The 14,164-nt window shown below is 41.9% G+C and overlaps 2 protein-coding genes across 2 annotated transcripts in view; one reads left to right on the top strand and one right to left on the bottom strand.

Annotated features, from left to right (window-relative positions):
• LOC309525778 (uncharacterized protein) overlaps nucleotides 1-14,164 on the bottom strand; it is a 242,351-nt gene that overhangs the window by 167,222 nt on the left and 60,965 nt on the right. The window lies entirely within an intron of this gene.
• Nucleotides 81-13,684, top strand: LOC309527583 (vomeronasal type-2 receptor 26-like; the record flags this gene model as incomplete). Its single annotated transcript, XM_082214407.1, has 7 exons — nucleotides 81-159; nucleotides 1,348-1,612; nucleotides 7,634-7,925; nucleotides 8,979-9,761; nucleotides 10,506-10,736; nucleotides 12,492-12,618; nucleotides 12,777-13,684. The coding sequence occupies 7 exons, from the start codon at nucleotides 81-83 to the stop codon at nucleotides 13,682-13,684; spliced, it is 2,685 nt and encodes an 894-aa protein (XP_082070533.1).

Raw genomic sequence — 14,164 nt, 5'->3', positions numbered from 1 at the left:
ACAGAGAGAGGGAGGGAGAGGGGGAGAGGGAGGGAGGGAGGGTGAGGCTGATTGTATCTATAGCACAGAGACCTGCTTGGATGAGTGAACAGGCTGGAGTTGGTCTTACCCAGCCTTGCCCACCTGGTTATTCGGTGCAGCATCAGGGCAGACCTGAGGGTCGGGGAGGGGGAGTAGCTGCGTCTAAAGAGATCCCATCTCTTTCTCCAAGCTCTCTGTCCAGTTGGGGAGTATCTACAATATGTGTTCTCCTTTGTTACAATATATGATCACGACTGCGAGACTTTTATATGCACCAAGATGCAAGGAAACATCATTGCCAACAATGGAATAATGGCTGTTAAAGCTAAAGGGTTTAGCTGAGCTGGCAAAATTGACATGTTGAATCAGAGAAAGCCATTGTTAACATTTCTAAAGACCGGAAACCTCTCATAGACTTTTTGCATGAAAAAGAAATTGAAATAATGACATCTGGATTTGAGGTTTGAAGATAAGTTTTGTTTATAGGTTTATAGATTCTCTCTCGCTCTCGCTCTCTCCCCCCACCACCACCTTTCTGTATTTTTATTGTATCTGTATAAAAGTCTTGGTTTGGTTTAAAAAGTGGAAAGTATATAAATTTTGTATTTTTCTCTGTAAACCTTAATAAACTATGTAGACATGTAACAGTTGACATGTTCTTTAATCTTTCTTTAGCATAACTTTTTACTTAACAATAGTTTGGATTTCTATTTTTTATCGTTGTCTTTCCCCCATAAATTTATTCTTCTTCTTGGGTTATTTTTTGTAAACCTCTATCTACAAAAAAGTGGTATGTGAATTTTGTTTAAAATAAAAATAGAAATTTAGGCCACATCATGGAGGTGGATAAGGCTATAAACAGCTACTAGCCCTTATGAATATGGGCTCCCTCCACTGTTTGAGGCAGGAAGACTCTGAATCCCATATAGGGAATCCCATATAGGGAAAGGGCTGCTGCACTGACCCCTTTCTTGTGGGCTTCCCTTTGGGGCAACTGGGTGTCCATTTTGAGAAGAAGATCCTGGACTTTGTGGACTCTTCACCTGATCCAGTTTTAGGGCTCTTCTGATGTCAATCATGTTCAGCCAAACTCAACTTTCTCCCTCCTTGAACCATGTCAGTCTCTTGAGTCAACATGTTTTTCTCCTGCCCTGCACCTGCTCCCAGAGGAGACCTTTCTTCCCCTTACAATTATCAGAACCACAGTGATCTGTTCTTATCCCCCTTGCACACCCTTCAAATGTTGCCTTTAGGAACATTAACACAAAAATCAAAATCAAGAGCAGCAGGAGATTATTTGCAAGAGTTTAGGTTTCTCCTGAAAAGCTGGCTATGGAGTTGAGAGGAACAGTCAGAAGGGACGTGTAGCAGGTGGATTCAGAATGATAACACTGCTCTTGTTGCTCCCTCTTGTAACCTACGGGATGCAGCAGAAGGCAAAATGCTCACTGAATCTGATCAGGGATGTCAATTATGTTGCGAATTTTTACAGGCCAGGAAACCATCTCATTAGTGCATTAGTATCTGCAAAAATTATTGGAGAGCAGTATCCCTTCAACTTCTACAGCACCCCCTTGAACCGGGTTTCTGCGTGAGTAATGTATTGATGTGTTTCTGCTACACTCCTGTTCTCATGGGCCAGCCCCTCTAAGGTGAAAGTGACTGAAGCTAGGGTGGGTCGCTCCTGGAGGTCTATGGGCTCCTAGAGGTCTATGGAGGTCCATGGGGTGTGCCTGTTGCTGGTTTTCTGTATTTATCAAAATGAAATTCATTCTTTCATTGTGTCTCATGGAACCTTGGAGCATTTCTTGGCATGAAACTGTGGAGTTTTCCCACTCTCAATCCACTAAAATCTTCTAGAAGTTTATGAATTAGTGCCCCAGGACTGAGCCACTACCCTCACCTGGAGATGAACGGGAGATTGGTTCTCTCACTCACAAAAGTGAATGTTGAAAGGCAGGCTTGTCCTTCATAGTGGGGTGCAGTGATAGGCACAAAGGATCTGATTTCTTTCCGCGGGGTCTGTAAGACAGAGTTGTTCTGCCTGGCCTTTGGCTTGGAATCAACTTGATCCCCTTCCCCTCTTTCTTTTTTCTTTTCTTCTTCTGTGATGGAACTCCATTTGGGGACTTCCCTGGCTTTTTTTCTGTCCCACGTAAGACCAGTCTGGATAATTGGCCTTGGTGAAGATTTGACATTTTCATCCCCAAAAAGTTTGAGCGTCTACTGAAATGAGGCTGCATTTTAATGTTGTATTTTAATCTTGTTTTTAAATTGTTTTTTAATCAACTGTTTTTATACCTGGTGTTAGCTGTCCTGAGCCCGGTCTTGGCTGGGGAGGGCAGGGTATAAATAAAATGTGTTGTTGTTGTTGTTGTTGTTGTTGTTGTTGTTGTTGTTGTTAAAGTAATCTATGCAACTGAAAACTGTAACTCTCTACTATGCTTAGGCAGGTGCTCTTCTAATGCTCTGATTCCAAACATGCCAACCATTTTATGGGAAACAATGTTTGTGAGATAAATAATGCCTGGAGAAGACCTTAGATACAGTGGCAGCTACTGACCACTGGACAAAGCAGAGCCAGGCTTCCTCAATCTTCCCGGCCCTCGTGGGGTGAAGCATTCTAAGCCATGAAAAGCTGCTGAGTGTCAGAGATTTTATTGAAAAAAGTATTAGAAGCATTTGATTTATAAAAAGATAGGGTGAGAAAGAAATGAGGAAAAAAGTGAGTAAGAATGAAAAAAGAGCAAAAATACTGTTATATTACCATACAATAACCTAATATATTCTGTGTGAACACATTCCAAATACTATTGCATGTATAGCAAGAAAGTCTGTGTCCATAACCTGTCTGTTCATATGTTGCCAGTGTTGTCATGTTGTCAAGCCTTTGATTAAGGGGAATTCTTCAAATTCATCAGTCTTTGGGGAACCATTAGGGCACATGGAATCCATTTTTGCTCTCCTGTTGCCAATTTCCATACAATGGGTATATAACTGAAGAGAATATTTGCCTCTGAAAATTGATTCCATGTAAGTTGACTAGACAGGACTCTAGCATTCTCCTGCCCCGGCCCTGCTCCCACGGTGGAGTCTACCTCTTTCCGAAACTTAGCAAAAAAACCCTGCAAAAAACCCTGATGGTGGTGGTGGTTCCATTAGATTGCAAACTGCCTGAAAGTGTCTCCTGCTTCTGTTCACCACCACTATCACCACTTGGTAGGCTCCACAACGTGCTCTAACCTGGGTCCGATTCAGAAGTTTCCTGTTTTTCAGTTTTCGGTTTTTTCAGTTTTCCATCTCTGGCGCTCTAGCCATCTCAGCGATTGTTTAATCACCCTCATCTCTGGGGGAAACCATGGGGCTGTCCATGCCCCATGCAATCGGAGAGGGCACTTCAGAGCTAGACAGTTGATAGCCCTGGTTAACTCCGCATTCCAGTGGGCCACCAGGAAATCAGCTGAAAGGCCATCAACATGGGATAAAACATCCCCTACCTCTCTTTGGAAACCATTTGGATCCATTAAGTGGCAGGGGCGGACCATCCGAATCAGTCCCACCTCCCTACAGAAAGGAAGGGTCATGGAGAAGAATATAAGCTTGATTAAATACAGTGGATAGGATACCCTTATCAAATATCTCTTCATACAATCAATGAAGTTTTGGTGCCAGTAAGTCTACAGTCATACCTCGTGTTGCGAACGCTGCTGGTTGCGCATTTTCGGGTTATGGATGCGCCGAACCTGGAAGTACTGGAACGGGTTACTTCCGGGTTTCGGCCTCTGCCCATGCACAGAAGCGCTAAATTCTGCGAATGCAGAAGCGCCCAATTGCGACACAGGCATGCGCAGACGCAGTGCTGCAGGTTGCGAATGCTGCGGGTTGTGAACCTGCCTCCCGCACGGATCACGTTCTTAACCCGAGGTTCCACTGTACATGTTTTGACTCGCCTTTGGATTTGTTTCATGTGTTCAAAGTGTTCACTGTTCAAAGCATTCCAATTTTTTGTGCAGCTGAGAAAGTTCCTCCATAGCCCATACAGTACCATGTATTATCACAGCCAAATCTTGCTGCATCAGTTTAAGAATCTCCATAAGCTATTTTAGGGCAGTGGGATTTAAATACGCTCCAGCCTCCCCTCCCCATTCATTTTCGGATTGGCTATTTCATGCACTGTTGAAGGGGCTCCATCTCACTCAGTAGTTCTGGTATTTGTTGTTGTTTAGTCGTGTCCGACTCTTCGTGACCCCGTGGACCAGACCACACCAGGCACTCCTGTCTTTCACTGCCTCCCGCAATTTGGTGAAACTCATGTTCGTAGCTTCAATAACACTGTCCAACCATCTCATCCTCTGTCGTCCCCTTCTCCTTGTGCCCTCAGGGTCTTTTCCAGGGAGCCTTCTCTTCTCATGAGGTGGCCAAAGTATTGGAGTGTCAGCTTCAGGATCAGTCCTTCCAGTGAGCACTCAAGGCTGATTTCCTTAAGAATGGATAGGTTTGATCTTCTTGCAGTCCACGGGACTCTCAAGTGTCTCCTCCAGCACCATAATTCAAAAGCATCAATTCTTCGGCCATCAGCCTTCTTGATGGTCCAGCTCTCACTTCCATACATCACTATGGGGAAAACCATAGCTTTAACTAAATGGACCTTTGTTGGCAAGGTGATGTCTCTGCTTTTTAAGATGCTGTCTAGGTTTTCATTGCTTTTCTCCCAAGAAGCAGCAGTCTTTTAATTTCGTGACTGCTCTCACCATCTGCTGTGATCTCTCACTGCCTCCATTTCTTCCCCTTCTATTTGCCAAGAGGTGATGGGACCAGTGGCCATGATCTTCGGGTTTTTTGAAGTTGAGCTTCAAACCATATTTTATGCTCTCCTCTTTCACTCTCATTAAAAGGTTCTTTAATTCCTCCTCACTTTCTGCCATCAAGGTTGTGTCATCTGCGTGTCTGAGGTTGTTGATATTTCTTCGGGCAATCTTAATTCCGGTTTGGGATTCATCCAGCCCAGCCTTTCGCACGATGAATTCTGCATATAAGTTAAATAAGCAGGGAGACAATATACAGCCTTGTTGTACTCCTTTCCCAATTTTGAACCAATCAGTTGTTCCATATCCAGTTCTAACTGTAGCTTCTTGTCCCACATAGAGATTTCTCAGGAGACAGATGAGGTGATCAGGCACTCCCATTTCTTTAAGAACTTCCCATAGTTTGCTGTGGTCGACACAGTCAAAGGTTTTTGAATAGTCAATGAAGCAGAAGCAGATGTCTTTCTGGAGCTCTCTAGCTTTCTCCATAATCCAGTGCATGTTTGCAATTTGGTCTCTGGTTCCTCTGCCTCTTCTAAATCCAGCTTGCACTTCTGGGAGTTCTCGGTCCACATACTGCTTAAGCCTTCCTTGTAGAATTTTAAGCATAACCCTGCTAGCGTGTAAATGAGAGCAATTGTGCAGTAGTTGGAGCATTCTTTGGCACTGCCCTTCTTTGGGATTGGGATGTAGACTGATCTTCTCCAATCCTCTGGCCACTGCTGAATTTTCCAAATTTGCTGACATATTGAGTGTAGCACCTTAACAGCATCATCTTTTAAAATTTTAAATAGTTCAGCTGAAATACCATAACTTCCACTGGCCTTGTTATTAGCAGTGCTTTCTAAAGCCCATTTGACTTCACTCTCCAGGATGTCTGGCTGAAGGTCAGCAACCACAGTACCTGGACTGTATGAGACCTCCATATCTTTCTGGCATAATTCCTCTTCTTGATGTCTTCTGCTTCTGTTAGGCCCTTTCTCCTTTTTCCTTTATTATGGTAATCTTTGTACGAAATGTTCCTTTCATATCTCCAATTTTCTTGAACAGATCTCTGGTTTTTCCCTTTCTATTGTTTTCCTCTATTTCTTTGCATTGCTCATTTAAGAAGGCCCTCTTGTCTCTCCTTGCTATTCTTTGGAAATCTGCATTCAATTTCCTGTATCTTTCACTATCTCCCTTGCATTTTGCTTGCCTTCTCTCCCCCGCTATTTGTAAGGCCTCGTTGGACAACCACTTTGCTTTCTTGCATTTCCTTTTCATTTGGATGGTTTTCTTTGCTGCCTCCTGTAAAATGTTATGAGCCTCCATCCATAGTTCTTCAAGCACTCTCTCCACCAAATCTAAATCAATAAACCTGTTCCTCACTTCCACTGTGTATTCATAAGGGATTTGATTTAGATTGTATCTTACTGGCCCAGTGGTTTTTCTTACTTTCTTCAGTTTAAGCTTGAATTTTGCTATAAGAAGCTGATGATCTGAGCCACAGTCAGCTCCAGGTCTTGTTTTTGCTGAATTTCAGTTTCTTCAGCACCAGTAGTTGGTCCATAAACCTGGATTACTGTGATATTAAAAGGTCTGCCTTGGATTTGTATCAAGATCATTCTATCATTTTTGAGATGGCGTCCCAGTACAGCTTTCGCCACTCTTTAGTTGACTATGAGGGCCACTCCATTTCTTTTATGGGATTCTTGCCCACAGTAGTAGATATGATGGTCATCCGAACTGAATTTGCCCATTCCCGTCCATTTTAGTTCACTGATGCCCAGGATGTCAATATTTATTCTTGCCATCTCATTTTGGACCACATCCAACTACCCAAGGTTCACGGTTCTTACATTCCAGGTTCCTATGCAATATTTTTCTTTACAGCATTGGACTTTCCTTTCGCTTCCAGGCATATCCGCAACTGAGCGTCCTTTCGGCTTTGGCCCAGCCGCTTCATCAGCTCTGAATCTACTTGTCCTTGTCCTTCGTTCTTCCTCAGTAGCATGTTGGACACCTTCCGACCTGAGGGGCTCATCTTCCAGTGTCATAACTTTTATATGCCTGTTGTCTTTGTCCATGGAGTTTTCTTGGCAGGGATACTCGAGTGGCTTGCTGGTTCCTGCTCCAGGTGGATCACGTTTTGTCAAAACTCTCCACTATGACCTGTCCATCTTGGGTGGCCCTGCACGGCATAGCTCATAGCTGTGAGTTATTCAAGCCCCTTCACCACGGCAAAGCAGTGATCCATGAAGGGGGTTCTAGTATTTATGTTGCTCATAACTAAGCCTCTTCAGGTTTAGGAGTAAAATAAGGTAGCAGATACAATATTACCCAATGAGCCATGATTTTTGTTCACACGGATTAGCATTGTTTGCAGTTTAGCATTATTTATGGAGACATCTCAGACTGGAAGTGTTGAGCCTGAGAAATAAGGAGCCATCGGCAACTGTGCTCCTCCCAAAATGTCATGCATGTGATGTCATATGCACAGCCATCCTTCTCAATCTTAGGTGTAAGTTTTTATTTATTTATTTATTAAATTAATTTATATACTGCCATTCATCCTAATATCTCGGGCCAGTTCACAGAATAAAATACTGTTAGCACCTCTGCCACTGGAGCTAGTGGTGGGTTCAGGGGGCCGTTTTTTGTCCTGGTTTTTTCTCCATTCTTCTGTCCTGCAAAGATACTGTGGACATTGCTGCATTTTGCCCTACTTACTGTGCTCCTTTCCCGTTGGCTTTGATTTATACAAAAAAGAATGCGACTTTCAAATTCACTGAATCTAACATGAATATGTGACATAATTCTTTTTGCAGTTTTGTGACTAAAAGGGAATGGCAAATTCTTAGCTTCTTGCTGGCTGTTCAGGATGTCAATCATAACTCCAGGCTCCTACCCAACATCACCCTGGGCTACAGCATCTATGAGACCCATTTTGATGGAAGAACAACTTCTGATGCTCTGACAGATCTGCTTGCTGGCTTGAAAATCAATATTCCAAACTACACCTGTGGAAGGCAGAAAATGTTACTGGCTGTTCTTGAACGGGGTGCATCCGACATCTCCATGCACATTGCAGGCATGTTGGGAATCTACAAAATCCCACAAGTAAGAATGGGCTTCAAGTCAGGAACACCTGACATTTGCCATTTCATGAAACAAGTTATGTTGAGGTTAATATAACTATTCTAATAAATAAATTGAACAAAATGATAGTAAGAAAGGAACACAATGCTAAATGTACAACTGCTTCAATACAGATCTTCTTCAATATGCATTTACAAAACAATAAATAACCATTTCCCCCCATAAATCTACAAATAATGTAATAAAAATATATGCTAAAGGTGGAATTATACTTGGAGGTGTTTTAATGTTATGATTTCACCTATGATCTGAAGAAAGGAAACCTAGCCAATAACTTTAAAATTATTATTATTATTATTATTATTATTATTATTATTATTATTATTATTATTATTTATTTTATTTATACCACTTTGGTATGGGTTTCAGGAGCCACTTTGAGTGGCTCCAAACAGAATATTAAAAACATGATAAAACATCAGTCGAAGTAAATGGCTTTATAGATATTTGGAGATTCTACCATCCTACTGATAAAGACCTCTCTTTCTATTCTCATGTCCACAATCCATATATCCATAGAGATTTTCACCAATTACTTTATTCCCAGTAGCAAAAATGACTGAAACTGAAATCCACCCAATGACTTCTGCTGATCGTGCCCCAATATTGATAAAATACTACTTGCAGAAGCTCTATCTAACAAAATATTATGTTTGGACAGCTTCATCTTACCAAATGAAAGAGTTAGAGGTGAGGTAGCACAATATCTTTATTAATGTTTTTGGCCACAATATTACTCCAGAGGTAACCTGATCCATTCTGACTCTTCTCTATTGACCTTATGCGGCCTGATGAAGATTTATTATTATTATTCCTGCAGGCATTTTGATTGACGTTTGGTTTAATAGATGTACCTTCTTGGGTTTTTTTCCTATCGACTCTTTCTTAACTGCTTAGGAAGTGGAATACATTGCTAAAATAAAATAAAAATAGTTTATTTCAAATAGGTTTATTGTTGATAATTAAATTTGTCCCGAAAAGCAAAGCATTGGTCTCTTTCCTTTCTCTCACCAGCTCAGTTCTGGCTTCGTTCTTCATGATAAAAAACAGTCTCCTTTTGTCAACTCGATGGTCCCAAATGAAAAAGCTCAGTACCAGGGGGGGGTGGAACTCCTCCTGCACTTCAGGTGGACATGGGTCGGCCTCTTTGCTTCAGACAATGACAATGGGGGAAAATTCCTGAGGACCTTGACACCTCTGATGAGCAAAAGGGAAATTTGTGCTGCCTTCACTGAAAGAGTACAACGGAAAACTTCCTTGTGGTTCTCTCATGAGCCATCTGCCATGTGGAGACAAGTCAATGTATTTGTTTACTATACAGATTCTCAGGATGGATTTTATGTTATCATGGAGGTACAGTCTTTCTTTGAAAGGACACAAACCGCAGGAAAAGTCTGGATCACCACCGGTCGTCAGGACAACATCTTGTTTTATGAGACGGAAGCCTTCCGATATGCCCATGGTTCATTGTCCTTTGTAACGAAGACCAAAAAGGGGGCAAAAAAGGACTACTATGACCCAATAGCTTCTGCTTCTTGGTATGACACAGTTGTATGTTCATATTTAAAGCATCCCTTATCTGTGAGGAATTGGCGAAGATGCAGGAAGAAGGAGAATCAGATGCTGCTTCCCCAGAAGGAGATCGAAGGGATCCACTCCCAAGACAGTTATATCACTTGCTATAGTGTCCAAGTTGTGGCTCAGGCCTTGAATGCAGCCTATTCATCCAGATCAAAGCAGAGGTTGATGGTGGGAGGAGGAGACAAGATGGAGCTTCAAAGTCTACAGCCATGGCAGGTATGGCCTCTCACTTTTGAAGATTGTGATTTATTTTCCAACTCTGGAATCATCATGATAGGAACATAGCATACCCTACAAGTGTCCTGGAATAACTGGGACATCCCATTCCCCCCCCATTTGCACACAGCAGCTATGTACCCATGTGACAAATGGAAGGAATATCTAACCAATGATTTCCACCTCTAAACATCTTTATAATCTGTGACTACCAGGGTCCTGATGCCACTGAATCTTTTGGTCTTAACTATTGAGCCTCTTGCCGATTGCAAGGTTGGCAAATCTGCACAAGGTGGTGAGTTCCCATTGCTTTGTCCCAGGTCCTGCCAATCTACCTGTTTGAAAGCTTACCCGTGTGAGTAGATAAATACCACTGCAGTGGGACTCATTACAGTCCTCTGTGCACCAGAAGTGGTTTACTCGTGCTGGCCACATAACTTGGAAAGCTGTCTGCCGACAAACGCCAGGTCCCTCAGCCTGAAAGCAGAGATGAGCACCACACTCAAAATTGAATATGCCTGGATTTAACTGTCCAGAAGTCCTTAACTGCTTTCTTTATATTGTTCCTTTAGGATTGGTGCTATAGAAAACAGGATCCTGTAGTAGAACAATGACTCCATCCTTTTTAGAACTTTGTGTTCCACCTTTACTAAATAAATTATGACCATTCTTTACATAATTTCTCAAAATCATATCGTCTTTTCTAATGGATGCCATCCAATGTGGTTTTCTCTGTTTTTCTAGTTTCATTCATTCTTGAAAGAAGTCCATCTGTCTTCTAATACTTCAACTGATGCACAGTACTTGGATGAGAATGGGGCACTGGCCATTGACTTTGATATTGTGAATTGGGTGCTGTTTCCTAATAATTCTCATGCTAGTGTGAAAATTGGGAGCGTAGAGAGACAGGAGTCCTCAAATCTAAAGTTCACCATTAGCCCAGAAACAATAGTATGGCCCACACTGTGTAAGAAGGTAGGAGAAATATTATGTGCCTTTTTAATATCTATGATTTCTGTTATACTCTATTTTTTTAAAAAAATATTTTTTATTGCTTTTTTTCCAGGTACAAGTGTATAGTCAGATATATATCAAAAGCGTTTTTACAGAAAGAAAAAAAGAAGATTAAAAAGAATAAATTTTCCAATTTTTCAATTCCAATTTCAGAAAAGAAACTATCGGACTTCCCCACATCCTCCGAACCCTGCTTTCTTTACAATAAAAATAACAGCAAATTGTTACCTTGTTTCATGCGTTTTTTGTATCTTCCAATAACCATATTTTCAGTTTAGATGTACCTGTTGTTAAATCATTTTAATACCATCCAAAATTTACTCTAAACTTTAATACTCTCGTAGTTTTACCTTAATTCCTTTCAAATGTTTTTACTGAAGCTAATTTTCTCCAAAGCTTAGCAAATTCTCAACATTCATATAACTTATAATTTTTTTGTAAATAGTCCTTAAATTTCCTCCAGTCCTCTTCTGTTGCTTCCTCTCCCCGATCTCGGATTCTGCCAGTCATTTCTGCCAATTCCATGTAGTCCATCAGTTGTGTATGCCATTCTTCCAGCGTGGGTAAATCTTGTGTCTTCCAATGTTTAGCAATAAGGATTCTTGCTGCTGTAGTTGCATATAGGAAAAAAGTTCTGTCCTTCTTTAACACCTTCTGGCCGACAATACCCAGGAGGAAGGCCTCTGGTTTCTTGGGGAAGGTATACTTCAATACCTTTTTTAGTTCATTATAAATCATTTCCCAGAAAGCCTTCTGTTATACTCTAGCGGCTAGTTGAACATTTTATTGCAATCATGGACACTTCCCTGGAGCTAAATCCCATGGAGCGTAACGGATCTCACACTTGAATATGTCTAAAATTTGACAATGAATAAGAGGCACACAAAATGAATTACCAAATGAACACTTGTTATAAATTTATATTCATCCAGCAGGGAAAGCTTTCTTATTATTAGAATTTTTATTAGTTTTTTTAACATATCATTTTCAACATCTTGTTCAAACTTTTGACTTCCATCAATCCTGTCTGAAAATTTTCCAATCTAATCTCTCAGTATGCATTTCTTATTTTCCCTATTACATTTCAAACTCATAACCAATATCTCTATCTTTTTCTACTTGGTAACGCTTCGTATATTTCTCCTTACAAAACATCTTGTAGTCCTACTAGCATAATTTGTTTATTACAGTTGCTCTTCAAATAATTCATATACTTCTTCCAATCTTCTGTGAATCTCTGGTCCCGCAGGTTTCGAATCATTCCTGTCATTTTGTCCAATTCTGCATAGTCCATTAATTTCGTCTGCCATTCTTCTTTCATCAGAATTTCTTCTTGTTTCCATTTCTGGGCTAACAATACTCTTGCTGCAGTTGTTGCACATAAAAACAATTTAACATCTTGCCTATTAATGGAAAGCTTTCTAAAATGAAAACACTTAACAGGTTTCACGGCCATGCTGCTCAACAAAAAACAAAAAAGGAATCATTCCTAATTGGGCCTGAGCTCACTTTGGGTCATAGAAAGTAAATATGCCTTTTCATGTTTCATTTTTTATTATCTTTTTATATGTGCTAGAAAATGCCCAGAGTGTCTGGGGAAACCCAACCAGATGGGTGGGGTATAAACAACAACAACAACAATAATGATAATCCTCCATAAACTCAACAATCCATTTCTAAAGCCTCAATGCTGCTCCTCCTTCTATTGATTTCCAGACCACGCCTCATGCAAGATGCACAAAGAGCTGTTGCCCTGGATATGCCAAGAAGATTCAGGAAGGGAAGCCTCCGTGCTGCTATGACTGTGCTCCCTGCTCAGAAGGGACAATCTCCACTCAGGAAGGTAGGACACGACATCAGTGGAAAGAAGCCATGGAACTTCTCTACCTGTGAACTCAGTGTTCTTTCTTGATCTCTCCCATATGCCAACAATTCCCCACAATTGTAACAGCATTCAGATTGCTGTAAGTGTATGACTAAAGTCTCTTTTTCTCTGTGCAGATGCCAATGAATGCATCAAATGTCCAGAAGATCAGCATCCAAACAAAGAGCGAGGTCAATGTGTCCCCAAAGCAATCACCTTTTTGTCCTATGAAGATTATTTGGGGATCCTCCTGGCTTCCTTTGCCCTACTCTTATCTTCAACCACAGGCTTTGTTTTGGGAATATTCATGAAATACAATGAAACTCCCCTAGTCAAAGCCAACAACAGGGACCTCTCCTACATCCTCCTCTTCTCCCTCCTGCTCTGCTTTTTGTCCTCTTTCCTCTTCATCGGCCAGCCAAGGAAAGTCACCTGTCTTCTCCGACAAATGGTCTTCAGCATTGTCTTTTCATCTGCCATCTCTTCTGTGTTGGCAAAAACCATCACTGTGGTTCTGGCCTTCTTGGCCACCAAGCCAGGGAACAGGCTGAGGAAATGGCTGGGGAAGAATCTGGCCAACTCCATTGTCATTTTCTGCTCCAGTGTGCAAGTTGTCATCTGCACCACCTGGCTGGGACTTTCTCCTCCATTCGCAGACTCTGACATGAGCTCCCAATCTGGCGAGATCATCTTGCAATGCAATGAAGGGTCTGTTGCTATGTTTTACGCTGCCCTTGGCTACATGGGCTTCCTGGCTGCCATCTGCTTCACAGTGGCTTTCTTAGCAAGGAAGCTTCCTGGGGCCTTCAATGAAGCCAAGCTGATCACCTTCAGCATGCTGGTCTTCTGCAGTGTTTGGGTGTCCTTTGTGCCCACCTACCTGAGCACCAAGGGAAAATACATGGTAGCTGTGCAGATCTTCTCTATCTTGGCCTCCAGTGCTGGGCTCCTGGGCTGCATCTTCATACCCAAGTGCTACATTATTATACTCAGGCCTGAGCTGAACATGAAGGAGCATCTGACAACAACTAAGCATGGCATTTGATTTTTAGCACTGGGGGTAGGACTGGACATTACATTTTGGCACCTGAAGCAAACCACAAAATGATACACACAGACACACACCAGGGAAGAAGGGGTGATTGAAGATTGACATTGGGAACAAGGGAGGAATCAAATCAACTTTACAAGCCTCGCTTGTCTACACATACATGTACCTGTAACTAAAGGTAAAGGTAAAGGTACCCCTGCCCGTACAGGCCAGTCGAGTCCGACTCTAGGGTTGTGCGCCCATCTCACTTAAGAGGCCGGGAGCCAGCGCTGTCCGGAGACACTTCTGGGTCACGTGGCCAGCGTGACGAAGCTGCTCTGGCGAGCCAGCACCAGCGCAGCGCACGGAAACGCCGTTTACCTTCCCTCTATAAAGCGGTCCCTATTTATCTACTTGCACTGTACCTGTAACTATGCTCCATTAATTTCTTCACTGCCGCCCATTCCCTCAGAATGCTTCAAAGAAATGAATGAG

The sequence above is a fragment of the Podarcis vaucheri genome (assembly GCF_965113315.1).
Source record: "Podarcis vaucheri genome assembly, chromosome: 2".
Classification (NCBI taxonomy): domain Eukaryota; kingdom Metazoa; phylum Chordata; class Lepidosauria; order Squamata; family Lacertidae; genus Podarcis; species Podarcis vaucheri.
This window is presented reverse-complemented; position numbering and strand designations above follow the sequence as displayed.